The 13,433-nt window shown below is 53.8% G+C and overlaps 1 protein-coding gene across 5 annotated transcripts; it reads left to right on the top strand.

Annotated features, from left to right (window-relative positions):
* Nucleotides 1-849: 849 nt before the first annotated feature.
* On the top strand, nucleotides 850-13,162 carry LOC133343669 (signal peptide peptidase-like 2B). Of its 5 annotated transcripts, XR_009755278.1 has the most exons (16): nucleotides 1,916-2,283; nucleotides 3,020-3,124; nucleotides 3,799-3,981; nucleotides 4,398-4,487; nucleotides 4,871-5,013; nucleotides 5,284-5,438; nucleotides 6,709-6,805; nucleotides 7,107-7,223; nucleotides 7,877-7,958; nucleotides 8,180-8,254; nucleotides 9,453-9,515; nucleotides 10,080-10,179; nucleotides 10,816-10,893; nucleotides 11,545-11,627; nucleotides 12,021-12,181; nucleotides 12,453-13,162. XR_009755278.1 is itself a non-coding variant. In XM_061553400.1 (15 exons), the coding sequence occupies exons 1-15, from the start codon at nucleotides 857-859 to the stop codon at nucleotides 12,582-12,584; spliced, it is 1,647 nt and encodes a 548-aa protein (XP_061409384.1). In that variant the 5' UTR covers nucleotides 850-856; the 3' UTR covers nucleotides 12,585-13,162. The 5 variants fall into 5 exon arrangements, 4 of the variants coding, with proteins under 4 accessions (XP_061409384.1, XP_061409382.1, XP_061409380.1 ...); XM_061553400.1 differs by lacking the exons at nucleotides 1,916-2,283; nucleotides 11,545-11,627 and adding an exon at nucleotides 850-925 and having other exon boundaries at nucleotides 5,287-5,438; XM_061553398.1 differs by lacking the exons at nucleotides 1,916-2,283; nucleotides 11,545-11,627 and adding an exon at nucleotides 850-925.
* Nucleotides 13,163-13,433: the final 271 nt, after the last annotated feature.

The following is a 13,433-nucleotide window of genomic DNA, read 5'->3' as shown; positions in this document are numbered from 1 at the left end:
TGAGTGGCGACCCTGCTCCCACCTCGCAATTTCATTGCTACTATTCAGGGATCACTCGAATGCAAGTGTTTTTCACTATTTTTCAGGTGGGGGGGGGGGGGTGATACATCAATGTGAGGCACGCCACATTTGAGACCATTGGGGTTGACAGCAAGACGAGTATGATGATGAGGTGTTTTCACTATTTGGGTATTGTCTGGGACCGCACTTCAGGGGCTGCACTAAGGTCCGCCAGTGCAATGAAGAACGCTGCTCTCATGAATGCAATAATCGAGTATTTTTGTTCTATTGTGGGATACATTTCCATGTATTCCTTTAGCTGGGAATGCCTCGCTGAGGTTCAAGGTAATTCCTGGAGAGTGCTTCTACATTGGGAAGTTTGGCAACTTCCATGAAGTACAGTTGTGTACTGTGTTCAGCTCCGTGTGGGAAGAGACCTGAGAGCCAGTAGAAACCCTCCGCGTAAGAAGGGGAAGCACATTCCCGCACAGATAGATTCAATAATCCATTGCCAATACTGCAATCTCCTAGCTGCTTTCCATCAAAACCAAGAGAACTTTATTTTGTTTCACAAGGTGAGGCCACGGTAATCTCGTTTGCAAGAGTAAATTGGGTAATAGCGATTACAGAAGCAACAACAAGAGCCGAGCCTACTAGCTCTGATGCGGCTACACCGACTTGTCTGTGGTCTTGTGGAAAGCGACCCACTGTGACCTCACCTTGACCCAGCATTGTGCAGGGCAGCCATCTTGGCCTCACCCTGACCAAGATGGCGGCGGCCACTGCCCCCCTGCCACCTTCCCTTATCCAACATAGCGGCGCCGCGTCACGCGCCACCAGTGACATCACAGCCGCCATGGCGGCTCGGCTACTCTCGCCGCTGGTCGTGTCGCTGCTGTTGCTGGTGGCGTTTGGCGGCATTGAGGTACCCGCGACGCGTCCTCCCGCGCGGGGAAACGCGAGCCGAGCACGCGGAGCGTGGCCGTAAGGTGCCGGGGGGTTCCGCGAGGCCTACCGCGGTTTCTCACTGCCTCCCAATCCCGAGGGACCCCGTGGTGCTACATTCCCTGCGGGGCTCGGGGTGGGGTCGGGCGGCTACGGCGGCGGGCGAGGCCGAGGCCTTCGCACAGGCCGCGTGAAAGGAGTTAGGCCGCAGCCGTCAAGTGGCGTCCCGTTATTCGATTTGACGATTCCTAAAACTCGATTTCAATGACTCTTGCGCGCAAAAGGAAATCAAGAACGTCAAACGAACGCTCTTGAATCGGTGCTTCTATTTAGCGCCGTCCCTCACTGCCCGTGCTCATACTGCACATTGTACATTGTGCATGGATTCGCAACAGTCGAGATGGGTGGTCTTTGGCAGTGGAGCGCACGAAGTCGAACGGAGTCGAATCGCCGAGAGGGTCGGGCCCTGACGGCCAAACCCGTTTCCCCGGTAACAGATCGAGTCGTTTGGGTTTGTTTGTTTACAGATACCAATTAATGAACACCGAGTGCGGCCCGCAATGTAGTTCTAACAGCAGCAGCAGCAAATATTCGTGGAACCGTCCGTGTTTATCTAACGGCCCTTTTAAAGGGCATTTCCCACGCCTATACGGGTCGTTTGACCATACTTCACCACGCTGGTCATTGCATGTCGGTGGAAATCGAGCACACACGTGGAAGCACACACGTGGAACGCTGGACTGCGGCTGCACAGCCGAGACCTGACAACGCAACCCCCGAATGCAATATGAACACATAAAGTGTCACCCTGTACATCGATACAATGTATACGATCAATAAGCACGAGCGCAGCCTTGACTAACAAGTTGCAGACCTTTGTCGATACAATGCTTATTGAACCCCCCCCCCCCCAACGCCGTGTCGGGCGTGGGGGTTGTTTTGCCATACTTCCCCACGCTGGTCAGTGCTGGTTTAGTGAAGGGGTGTCCCCAGGATCATTTCAGACATCACTGGCCAATGATGGTAGCCATGAGCCCAATTGTAATGCAGTAACGGTAGCAACATCTTCTAGCATGAAAACCGCAATCGTAAATGCGTTAGTCTCGACTGTAAGCGGCTGTGATCGGACGTAATCGTGACTTGAGCAATGCGAGAAAACGCTGGCCGGAGCGATAAGGGCGAGGTTAGGGTGGAGGACTAGTCGCAGGGACGAGTGTCGATTGGTCGATGCCGGGCTCCCGGGAGACATCGGCCGTTTGGGCGACCTCGATCGATAAAGTTCATCCGGCGCGTGGTGGCGCACGCGTGCAGAGCCCAGCGCCCAGTGGTCGAGCATTGGTGAGTTCAGGACAAGGCGCTTCGAATGTCATGCGTTTGGGAGGCATGATTTGATTTGTACCGGGAGCTGGTGGCATTGTGATGAACTGTCTTGCAGTAGAGTGCACAGTTCTTGATATACCTATCATTATCTGAGAAATATGCCCTGGTGGCAACCCTAATCCAACCACTCATCCACTCGGTCATCCACCCTCCCGAAAGGTGCCAACTGGGATGGGCCCAGGTGTTCGGCTGGGAGGAATTGATTTGCACCATCGTGTACATGTTCCACGTGATGTCAACTCGTGCATCTTGGACCGTATAACATTATCGCGAGGGTAAACGCGTGTTGGAAAACTTTACAGAATCCATGCATTTATATTTTTTGTTATTATTTTATTTACATCCTCTACAATTAAGGCTCACTTAATGGACTGGCTTGTTGGATAATTTTATGGAGTGCAGTGGTTGTGTGTGGAGCTATAGTGTAGTGCTTAGTGCACTGTGCTACAACCCGCGTTAGATTCCCGATGATCAACATCAGGGACGAATATCTGAGCCGGTTCTGGGCCTCCCTTATGTATGTGTGTATGTTGAACTTATTTCGCACCGTACATATAAGCCAATCGTGGCTATTTAGTAAAGATCACCAATGTGGAGAGAAAGGCGGGAGGGGATTGTTCCATGCACACCACCCCCTCGTGCGCCATCCCGGCTTTCATCGGTGCTCGCTAATACTGTTTGTGTGGTTGTGCAGGTGTGTGCAGAGATGGCTCTGTTGCGGTTGGTATCAGACTCGCACACGTACTGCACCCTCTACAACCCCCGCTGGGCCGAGCTGCCCCAAGACCCCACGAAGGCCGTGAGTTCTTTTAAACTATTAAAACCAAACCATTTTTTTTTACCAAGGCCCACTGGGCTATTCAGGTATTTTTCAGAAGCGACCTGGCCACAAATTATAGCTCAACGAAGTGGCTTATCATGTGCAATTGTACAGCAGCCAAATACTCTAAGCACATGGAGAAAAAAGCAAGTGACCACGGGGAGAACACGCAAACTCTAAATATACAGGCGTCAGGATCGCGATCGAACCCGTTACCTCTTGTATACTAAGCGAGGTAGTTAACATCTCGTCACTGGATCCTGGCTTGAACCCAGTCACGCTAAATTTCACAGGAGGTGCTTACATCACTCACTCATGAATCCATCACCATCACCAAGCTTTCGTTTTGCTCAGAAAACCGTCACATCAGAATCCCCTCATTAACCCCACCAACCTCTTTCAATAGCCCTAACAACGTCTATCAACAACCCCACCAACCTCTCATTAACCTCACCAAATTTTCACTAACCCCACCAACCCCTCACCCAACCAACCGCTCTCTAACCTCACTAACCTCTCACAAACCCCATCAACCTCTCACTAACCTCACCAAATTTTCACTAACCCCACCAACATCTTACTAACCTCCTCCCCCTCAGAACTCACAATGGCGACTGCTCGTGCTGGTGCCTCCTCCCTCTTTGTCCTGACAGACACCGCACCAGCTGGCTGACGGCGCTCCGACGCCACTGTGCCTCCCCGGTGACGTGCCGCCCGGCGGCTTCGCCGGTGCCGTGGCGTTGGCGACGCGCGGGAACTGCTCATTCTATCACAAGGCGCGGTTGGCAGCCGTGCACGGCGCATCCGCGCTACTGGTGCTGAGCCACAGGCCGCTGGTGTGTGCCCGCGTTCCTCACCACTGCCCCGACCCTCTTTGTGGTGCCTCGATCACGCACAAAAACCAGCTGAACCCTGCTGTGGGGGTAAAGCCACCGAATGTCCCAGTTTGGATGGGACATTCCCGGTGGGTTCATAATAGTCATCCCGGTATTGCCCCGAAGCTGAGACTGTAGAAATGGAACATAACATAATTAATACCGAAATCGAATAGCGATATACAATTGTAACAATTGACAGTTCACAGAATCACTCACTCCCTCCTGTCGGATGCCCAATTCCAGTCGGTGTCTATAAATCATCACTCATTTAATGGTAGAGAATTGTAAATATTTCTACAGCCCGGTGTTGTTGTGGTCATGGTTCACCGGATGTTCACAGAGCCCTGTGCCCCACCCCCTGTCCGTGTGTGCAGGTATCCCCCGGCGGTAACGAGACGGAGTACGAGGAGGTGGCGATCCCCGTGGCGCTCATGGGAGAGGAAGATGCTCGTCACATGCTCCAGGTGTGGATCGTCATCATCAGCCATTGTCTATCCACGGCGGGATGAAGGCCTCCATATCCCACACAGTCCAGTGCTGCTGCTCCTGTACGTGACCTGGATCTCACCACTCCATATCCACATAGATCATCCTCTTGGACGTATTCCCTTCTTTGTTTACCATTCCATCACCATTCTGGCCTATAGGCCATTATCCTGTCTTGTCTAAGTCCATTTACTCTTCCCAATTGTGTTCATTCCCTGATCCATGCGTTTCTGTTTATGTCCGTGTAATTCTTTAGGTGCTCGCCGACAGCACTTGCACTAGCAGCACGATCAGGCTATAGGAGTGGGGGGGGGGGATGTTTGTGTGTTGCACGCTACATGCTGTGCGTTGTTTCGGGCAGGCTCGGCGTGACGGCGAGCAGCAGGTGCTCCTGTTCGCCCCGCGCGAGTCCCGCCTCGACTACAACATGATGCTGATCTACGTGATGGCGGTGGGGACCGTGGCCGGCGCCAGCTACTGGGCCGGAGTCTCCGAGATGAAGACGTGAGCTCACATGCCCAGCTCGCACGCGCGGTGATGCTGGCGGTGATGATGATGATGGTGGTGATGGCGGTGATGATGATGGCGGTGGTTTTGGTGGCGGTGACGATGGCGATGGCGGTGGTTGCAGTGACGGTGATGATGGTGGTGGTCGCGATGATGATGATGGCGATGGTGGTGGTGGCGGTGATGGTGGCGGTGTTGATGATGGCGGTAGTGATCGCGATGGCAGTGGTGATAACAATGGTGGTGGCGGTTGTGCACTTTCCCCAGCAGCAGCAGCAGTAGCGCCGCGCCAACAAGCGGCGTCGGCGGCATAGGAGGAGCCGCCCAGGCCGGCGAGGACATCTCACCCAAGATGGTGGCTTTGTTCGTGGCGACCTCCACCATCATGCTCACCATGCTCTACTTCTTCTACGACTATCTGGGTGTGCAGGCACCCATGCATGTGATCACACACAGACAAAGAGCTACCGTGTAGCCCACACGGGCTGATGGAGCAAGTGCTGTTTGGGAGCACCAATTAAGGCCGACACAGCACATGAGGGGTGGTGTTGCCCAGCCACCATCTTTTCCCCAGTATTGATGTTTACACACCACATCAGGCACTCAGTTTAAGGCTGAGTCAATCTACGGGAGGTCCAGTAACAGTTGAGATAATCGCCACTGGTGTTGGTCATGAACGGGAATCAAATTCCGGTCGCCGGGTTCATAACCCAGTGGGCTAACCACTGTCCTACATACCCATAAAAGACAAAGCCTCACCAGACTGTTGGGGCAAGTGTTGTTAGTGAGCACCTATGAAGGTCTGCACGGCATCCGAGAAGATGGGTGGCTAACACCACGTCCGGCAGCCTTTGTCTCACCAGTGGCGATGTTTACACATTGCATCAGGTACTCATTTGAGGCTGCTGAGTCGACCTAGGGGAGGCCCAGGACGAGTTTAGATAATCGTCACTGGTGCCAGCCTTGAGCGAGAAACGAACCCACCCACACTCACACCCGTGTCTGCATAACCATCCACATACTTACAGATCGCATACAACGATGCCTGCATGCTCACCTGCACATGCATCTCCAAACCTCAGTTCTATACACTCACCCACTGTGCACTCGCCCACACATACAATCTCCCATGCACATCCCCTCAGGGAACTCACCTATGGTATTTGTCACAAAGTGACGAGTTGGTGTATACACCAAGCCAACGCACCTCAGTCAATCTACGGGAGGCCCATGACTGGTTCAAATAATCGTTGTCACTTATCAGCTGTGAGCGGGAATCGAACTCTGGTCGCCAGGTTCGTAGGGCAGTGTGCTAACCACTGCAGCTACTATACAACGACCAAAGATCCCCCGTGTAGCCTTGGCAGACTGTTGCGGAAACTGATCCACACACCCCCTAACACACACACAGCCTAACACACACACCCATGCACATTAACGCACAATCAGAATCAGAATCCGTATTTATCCTGGAGGAATCCGATTAGGTATGATGCTCCTTTTCACAGATTCCCACTACCCTTGCAATGCCTGCTGGTAAATAGAGAGCACGTGACGATTCGGGAACTAAAATCGACCGGTACGCTCACACGTATGCGCGTTGAATCGTGTGGGTAATAAAGCGATGCTTGTAATTCCGCGTGTCTGTGTGTCCCCGTGGATCTTCGTGCAACCCTGTGTGTCCGGGCCCAGTCTACGTGATCATCGCTGTGTTCTGCCTCGCCTCCTCGCTGGGCCTCTACAGCTGCCTCGCTCCTCTCGTCTCCCGCTCTCCGTGCGGCAGTTACAGGTGCATGTGCCTCTACCTGTGTGTGTATCCCTACTCGTGTCGAATCCTACCTATGTGTACCCCTACCCGTGTGTACCCCTACCCCTGTGTATTCCTACCTGTGTGTGTACCCCTGCCCATGTACTCTCTTCCACCGTTCTGTATTCCCCGAGCTGCGCATTGACATAGCACTGCACGCCACACACATGGCACGCACACGCACAATGCAGACACGTAACCCCCCCCCCCCGCCCTCTCCCCTGTTCTTACCCCCCCCCCCTCATTCCAACCCCTCCCTGCTCCCCACTCTCCCCGGTGGCAGGGTTCCCCGTGCCCTTACCCCATGCATGCAGGAGCCGCCCCCGGTGCGACTGGCGGTCCTTGCGCTGTTCTGTGTGGCCACGGCCGTCGTGTGGGTCGTCTTCCGCAACAAGGACAGGTGACGCCGCCGCGGCCACCCCCACGCCACCGCTGGTGCTTTTTCTCGGCCGCTTGTGACGCCGGCCGTGGTGCAGGCCGCACCGCCCCCTCGCTCACCGTGTCCGGGAGTGTTCGTGAGAGCTCGCTGACACCCCTTGACCTGGTCAGCTGACTCGGATGTAGAGCGAGCGGCTCTCAGTCCGAAAGTTGCGAGATCATATTTCGGTTGTGAGGTTGACTCAGCCCATCATCCCTCCGGGGTCGATAACATAAGTACCATTTTGTGGGGAACTCGGTAGTGGTTGGTCCTGTGGATTAGATTCACCAATAGGAATGTGTGGACCTTTCACCACTGGCTTGGCCACCGAGGCATTGATGGGCATCAATGGGGGGCAGTAATGTAGCGGGCAGCACGCTGTGCTAGGAACCTTGCCAGTGACGATTATCTGAACCGGTCTTGGGCCTCCCCTAAGTCGGCTCGGCCTCAAATGAGTTCCTAGTGCTGTGTGTAAACTTCACCACTAAGGAGACAAAGGCGGCCGGGCGTGGTGCTGGCTACCCACCCGCTCGTGTGCCGTGCTGGCTTTCATAGATGCTCGCTAAAAGCACTTGCCCCAACAGTTTGTTAAATGCTACACGGGGGATCTGTCTTTGTTTTGTGTGTGGTGCCAGCTGGGCGTGGGTGCTCCAGGACATGCTGGGCATCGCGTTCTGCACCTACATGCTGCGGGTGCTGCGCATGCCCAGCTTCAAGGTGCCGCTGGCGCCACCACCCTGCACCCTCACCAGCTGCACCGCCAATGCCACAGTCGACCAACACCACCGCCACCACTGTCATCTCCACCGCTACCATCTCCAGCCAATTCCCTCGTGTGCCGTGCCGCCCTGCATAGGTGCTCGCTAATGGCACTTACCCCAACAGTCTGTTAATGGCTATACGGGGGATCTTTATCTTTGTGTTGTGTTGCATTGCAGGCGTGCACCCTGCTGTTGGTCATGCTGTTTGTGTACGACATCTTCTTTGTGTTCATCACGCCGTACATCATGCCGGTGAGCACATGGGCGCGTGCGTGCGTGCGTGCGTGTTTCGCATGCACGGGAAAACCCGGGGCCGGCTTATGGTGCCACCGGGATTCAATGCAGGCTCGGGCCTGATTATCTCAGCTGGTGAGGAGGCCCTACTGAGCTAGGCACTCCATTACGAGGACGGCCACAGCCCAAGACCGTCTGGCAGTGGCGGCAGTTGCAGGACACCACCAGGTGGGAATGTGCAAACGAACGTATATATGTTGAACTTCTTTCGCACCGTACGTAGCCAACCGTGATAATCAGAGGTGCGGGGGAAGGACAACAAACGAAACACAAACATCTCTTCTAAGGAAATGAGTTTTCAATCTAGAAAAATTAGTTTTCAATCTTATCAACAAATTACTTGTACGGAACCCACTCCAAAACTCAAACAGGATAAACAAACAATGGCTTAAACAGCAAAAACATGATCAATAGCTCATGTCACAGATACTCAAGTACAATAAACTGTGTACTCAACCGAGCAGAGCTTAGCTATATCATTAATAGCAATTGTGGCAGAGGTGATCCTGCTGCATGACCTTAACACAACATAGCTTAGAGAAGGTCCATGTGGAATATTAAGCTTGGTTATGAGGACGTTACCAATCTTAACCGAGACCCAGGCAGAGAGAAATACGAGTAGGCAGTTGAGAGTGCATTGAGATGACCAATCTCGCGAATATAAAAGCAGGTACAAGGACGAGTGGAATAACAGTTACAAAACACAGAGCGTCTCAATTCCAAAATAAAACCGTACAATTATATGCTATATCGGTTCAACAGTTAACAGATGAAGTGCAACCGTTGACATTCAGTTCACCCAAAAGTTGTAGGGAAGTGAGTGAGGGGTGGTAGGCAAACGCCTGGGCAAGTGGTTGAGTGAATATGGAGGTGATTGGATGATTAAGTGAGTAAGTGGGTTAGTGTGTGAGCGAGTTAGTGGGTGTGAGAGTTATTCGGGTCAGTGAGTACACGAGCGGTGAGTGTGAGCGAAGAGGTGCATGTGTGTTGGTACAATAACGAAAACCCATAGTACCTGGCTCTTTCCTGTGACCTTCCTCCAGCAAGACCTCCACTTCACCTGATAGCCTCAAAGTGCACCTAGCCTGGCATAAGCACCGTGGTGAAATCACTGCCATGGTGAATGGCTAATGTTGTTGTTGTGTGTTTTTATCAGAATGGACAAAGTATCATGGTGGAGGTTGCTTCTGGCCCATCTGATTCGTCATCAAAGGAAAAGGTAATCGCTGGTAATTATCATCCTCATCATCATGTGGTCTCAGCTGTTAGTGAGCGCAATGGGAGCGTTGCTGTTGGCATCTACGTGGGTTAGCCTCGCCTCTTCATTGAACCTCGGCAAGGCGTCACACAACACAGGAGTAAATGTTGTGTCTGGTCGCCTGTGTACCTACGTCCATGTGTATGCGCGTGGTAAATGCATGTACTGTATATGCACGTGGGTGTGTGTGCATGTATATGTTCGTGTGGGGAGCGGTATTGTCGTGGTTAGTGCTCTGTGCACTAAAACCGGCGAACCGAGTTAGATGCGTGGAAGTGGTTTTATTTACTTTCATCATTTGAGATTCCCGCTCACTAACAATAACAGTGACAGCGAATATCTCAACAGGGCTTGGGCCTCCCCTATGTTGACTTAGCCTTATAATTAACACCTGGTACAGTGCGTAAAACCACTAGGGAGACAAAGGCGGCCAGGAGTACTGCTGGCCACCACCCTCCCGTGCGCCAACATTCTGTTAAGGTTAAATGTTTGGGGGGGGGGGGGCGTGTCTTTGTGTGCGTGCAGCTGCCCATGGTGCTGAAGGTGCCACGCTTGGCACCCTCGGAGCTGTCCGTCTGCTCGCAGCCGTTCTCGCTGCTCGGCTTCGGGGACATCCTGGTGCCAGGTTCGGTGCACCACGGCGCTTGCAGTCGGGCAAGAGAAGCGGCAGCAACAAACAACGTCGCCCCCTGTCCGCAGCGTGACGCGTAGAGCGTTTGCTTGTGTTGCAGCGTGTCGTGTGTCTGTAGTGAATGCGTGTTGTGTGTGGTGAATGCGTGGTGTGTGTGGTGAATGCGTGGTGTGTATGTAGTCTGTGGTGAATGCGTGTGGTGAATACGTGGTGTGTGTGTCTTGTGTCTGTAGTGAGTGTGTGTGTGTGTGGTAAATGCGTGGTAGTGTATGTGTGGTGTGTGGAGTGTACGGTGTATGTGGTGTGGTGTGTGGGGGTGCAGTGGCGCTGTGGATGGCGCACTGCTATAAAGCTGACGACCTCAGTTCGATTCCCACTCACGATCAGTAACAGTGGCGACGAATATTTGAACCGGTTTTGGGACTCCCCTAGGTCGATTCGGCTTCAAATGAGTACCTGCTGCGGTGTGGAAACATCAGCACCGGTGAGACAAAAGCGGCCGGGCATGGTGTTGGTGACACACTCTTGTGTGTGCCACGCCAGCCTTCATATAGGTGTTCACCAACATCACTTGCCCCAAACAGCCTGTTGAGGCTACACGGGGGATCTTTGTGTGCGCCTGTGCTGCAGGTGTGCTGGTCGTGTACTGCCACCGGTTTGACGTACACACCAACTCGTCGCACATCTACTTTGTGACAAGCACCATAGGTGAGCTCCCTGAGGGGGTTTGCATGGGAGGGATTGTGTGTGTTGAGCGCAGTGGGTGAGTGCACAGCAGGGTTGGGTGAGTGCGCAGGAGGGGGTGGGCGAGTGCAGTGGGTGAGTGTATAGGAGTGAGATTTGCAGATGCATGTGCTGGTGAGCGTGCAGGCATCATTGCATGCGGTCTGTACGTATGTCGATGGGTATGCAGATATGTACGTGTTGGTATTTAACACAGTGGTTAGTGCACTGCACTATGAACCCCGCTACCCAAGTTGGATTCTCACTCACGGCCAATAACTGGCAAATATTCGAACTAATCCTGTGCCTCCGCTAGGTGGGCTCGGCCTTAAACGAGTTCCTGATCCAGTGTGTGAACATAAAAACTCGGGAGACAGATGGCCAGGCGAGGTATTGGCCACCCACACCCTCGTGTGCTGTGGTGGACATAGGTGCTCGCTAACAGCACTTGCCCCAAGTCTGTATGGCTACATGACAAATACAATGGAATGTTAACAGGTTCATGTGCAGTTGAGCATCCAGGCAGACTTGCTTGGAGTCTGCTAAGCATGTGGACAGATATGCAGGTGTGTGTGTGTGGGTACGTGCGTGAATGGCTTTGCGGGTTGGTGGGTGTGCATACCCTGGCATGAGGAGGAACCGCAGATGAGCAGGAAGGCAGCCACGCGATAAGCCGGTGCCACCAATTGCCCAAGCTCCGCAGGCCTCCATGTCATAAGGTATCAGGCAATTAATGAGCGTTTACGTATGTCGGAGGAAACCAGGGCATCCGAAGAAAACCTGTGTGCGAGGGGGAAACAATCGATTCAGTTGTCAACATTGATGCCGGTGCTTGCGGTGCACGCATCGCAATGCGCGTCTAGTCATCGCTTATTTGCGATGAGCGCTCCACTCTGCACACGCTGAAAAGCGATCGCGGTGCGTGAGCCGAACCGAGACGGCAAATTACGCACGCGACGTGAAGGGGGCGGCGAGAACGCCACAACACCAGGTCACGACCCTGCATCATAAGAATGTGTCGAATCTCGGGGGGTGGGGGGAAGGGTTGTATTGAATTGGTAAGTGCCCTGTGCCCACACGCGTCTCATACCGTGACCTCCGTGACCCACCAGCATACGGCTTGGGGCTGCTGGTGACATTCGTGGCACTGGTGCTGACACGGATGGGGCAACCGGCGCTGCTCTACCTGGTGCCGTGCATGGTGCTCACCTGCACCGCCGTGGCCGCTGGGAAGAGGCAGCTGCCGGCGTTCTGGAGGGGAAGCATCGTGCGTGTGAGTCCACGGCATCTTCATTGCCATCACCACCACGATCATTGCCATCAGTACCATCATCAGTTCATGAACCAACATTGTTAATCTTAACTTCACGAGCAAAATTATCACCATCAGCTCCTGTACTAGCATCATTAATGTTAACGTCGCCACAGTGACATTCACCATTATCGCTCGCAGGATCATCGACCATCACCGCCGGTTCACCTCCCGTGACTGCCCGAGTCTCACGGTGCCCGTGTTCGACCCCTTCCGCTCCCCTTGCCCGCAGAAAGAGTCGCTCGACCTCACCGACGGCGAGGATACGAGCCGCCTCGGTGCGGCCCGGGACGATGTGGAAGGAGCGGCTGTGCCCATCCGCAACCCGGAGGCCCCCGCGGCCTCTGCCAACCCGGAGCCGTGATGGCGGGCAGCCGGCACGCCACTCCAATGAATTCCATGGGTGCGCGTGGGGAGTGGTAGTGCAGCAATTGACGCGCTGCGAACTCTGTGAACGAGTTCGATTCCCACTTGTGGCCAACATCAACGATAAATATCTGAACCGGTTTTGGGCCTCCCCTAGGTCGACTCGACTCGGCCTTTGTTGAGTATCTGATGCAGTGTATAAACATCACCAGTTGGGGGGAAAGACAAAAGAAAACAGCTGGGCGTGGTGCTGGCCAACCACCCCCTAGTGTGTCGTTGGCCTTTCGTAGGTGCTCAACAGCACTTGCCCCAAGTCTGTTAAGGAGCCGTGAGGAATCTTCGTTGTATGTGGACGGTCGCCGTTGGGAATTTGGTGAGCGGCGCTTGCGAGGCGGAAGAGCCGCTGTAGCACCACCCGCTGTAGCACCACCCGCTGTGGAGCTTGGGAGCGGACAACCGTGGTGTGGATGAGTGGATGTCTGAGCAGTAGCATGAGCAGCAGCATTCTCTCCGTGTAAATTATCGTGTATTGTATTGCGATGGATGCGTTGTGAATAGAGTAGAGCACAGATATGAGGAAGAGTCTTGTCCGGTCGCTTCTTCTTGGTGTGAGTGTCCACACGGTTACTTCCACAGGCAAGGGATTACAACACGCCTATCGTCACGGAACAGAAGCGTAGCCCCCAGGGGGTAGGGGTGGGGGTCTGGCGTTTGTGATCGTGGCGCAAGAGAGAAGAGCACCCCATACTCATGGCATGAGACCCCCCCCCCCACGCATTTGTACGTGCCCGAGTCACGTCAACAAACATTAACGAGCGCGGCTTTCAAATGTGACGCAGTCACCCTC

Source organism: Lethenteron reissneri, chromosome 18 (assembly GCF_015708825.2).
Source record: "Lethenteron reissneri isolate LAM-NWPU_2019-01 chromosome 18, ASM1570882v1, whole genome shotgun sequence".
NCBI classification, from domain to species: Eukaryota; Metazoa; Chordata; class Hyperoartia; order Petromyzontiformes; family Petromyzontidae; genus Lethenteron; species Lethenteron reissneri.
This window is presented reverse-complemented; position numbering and strand designations above follow the sequence as displayed.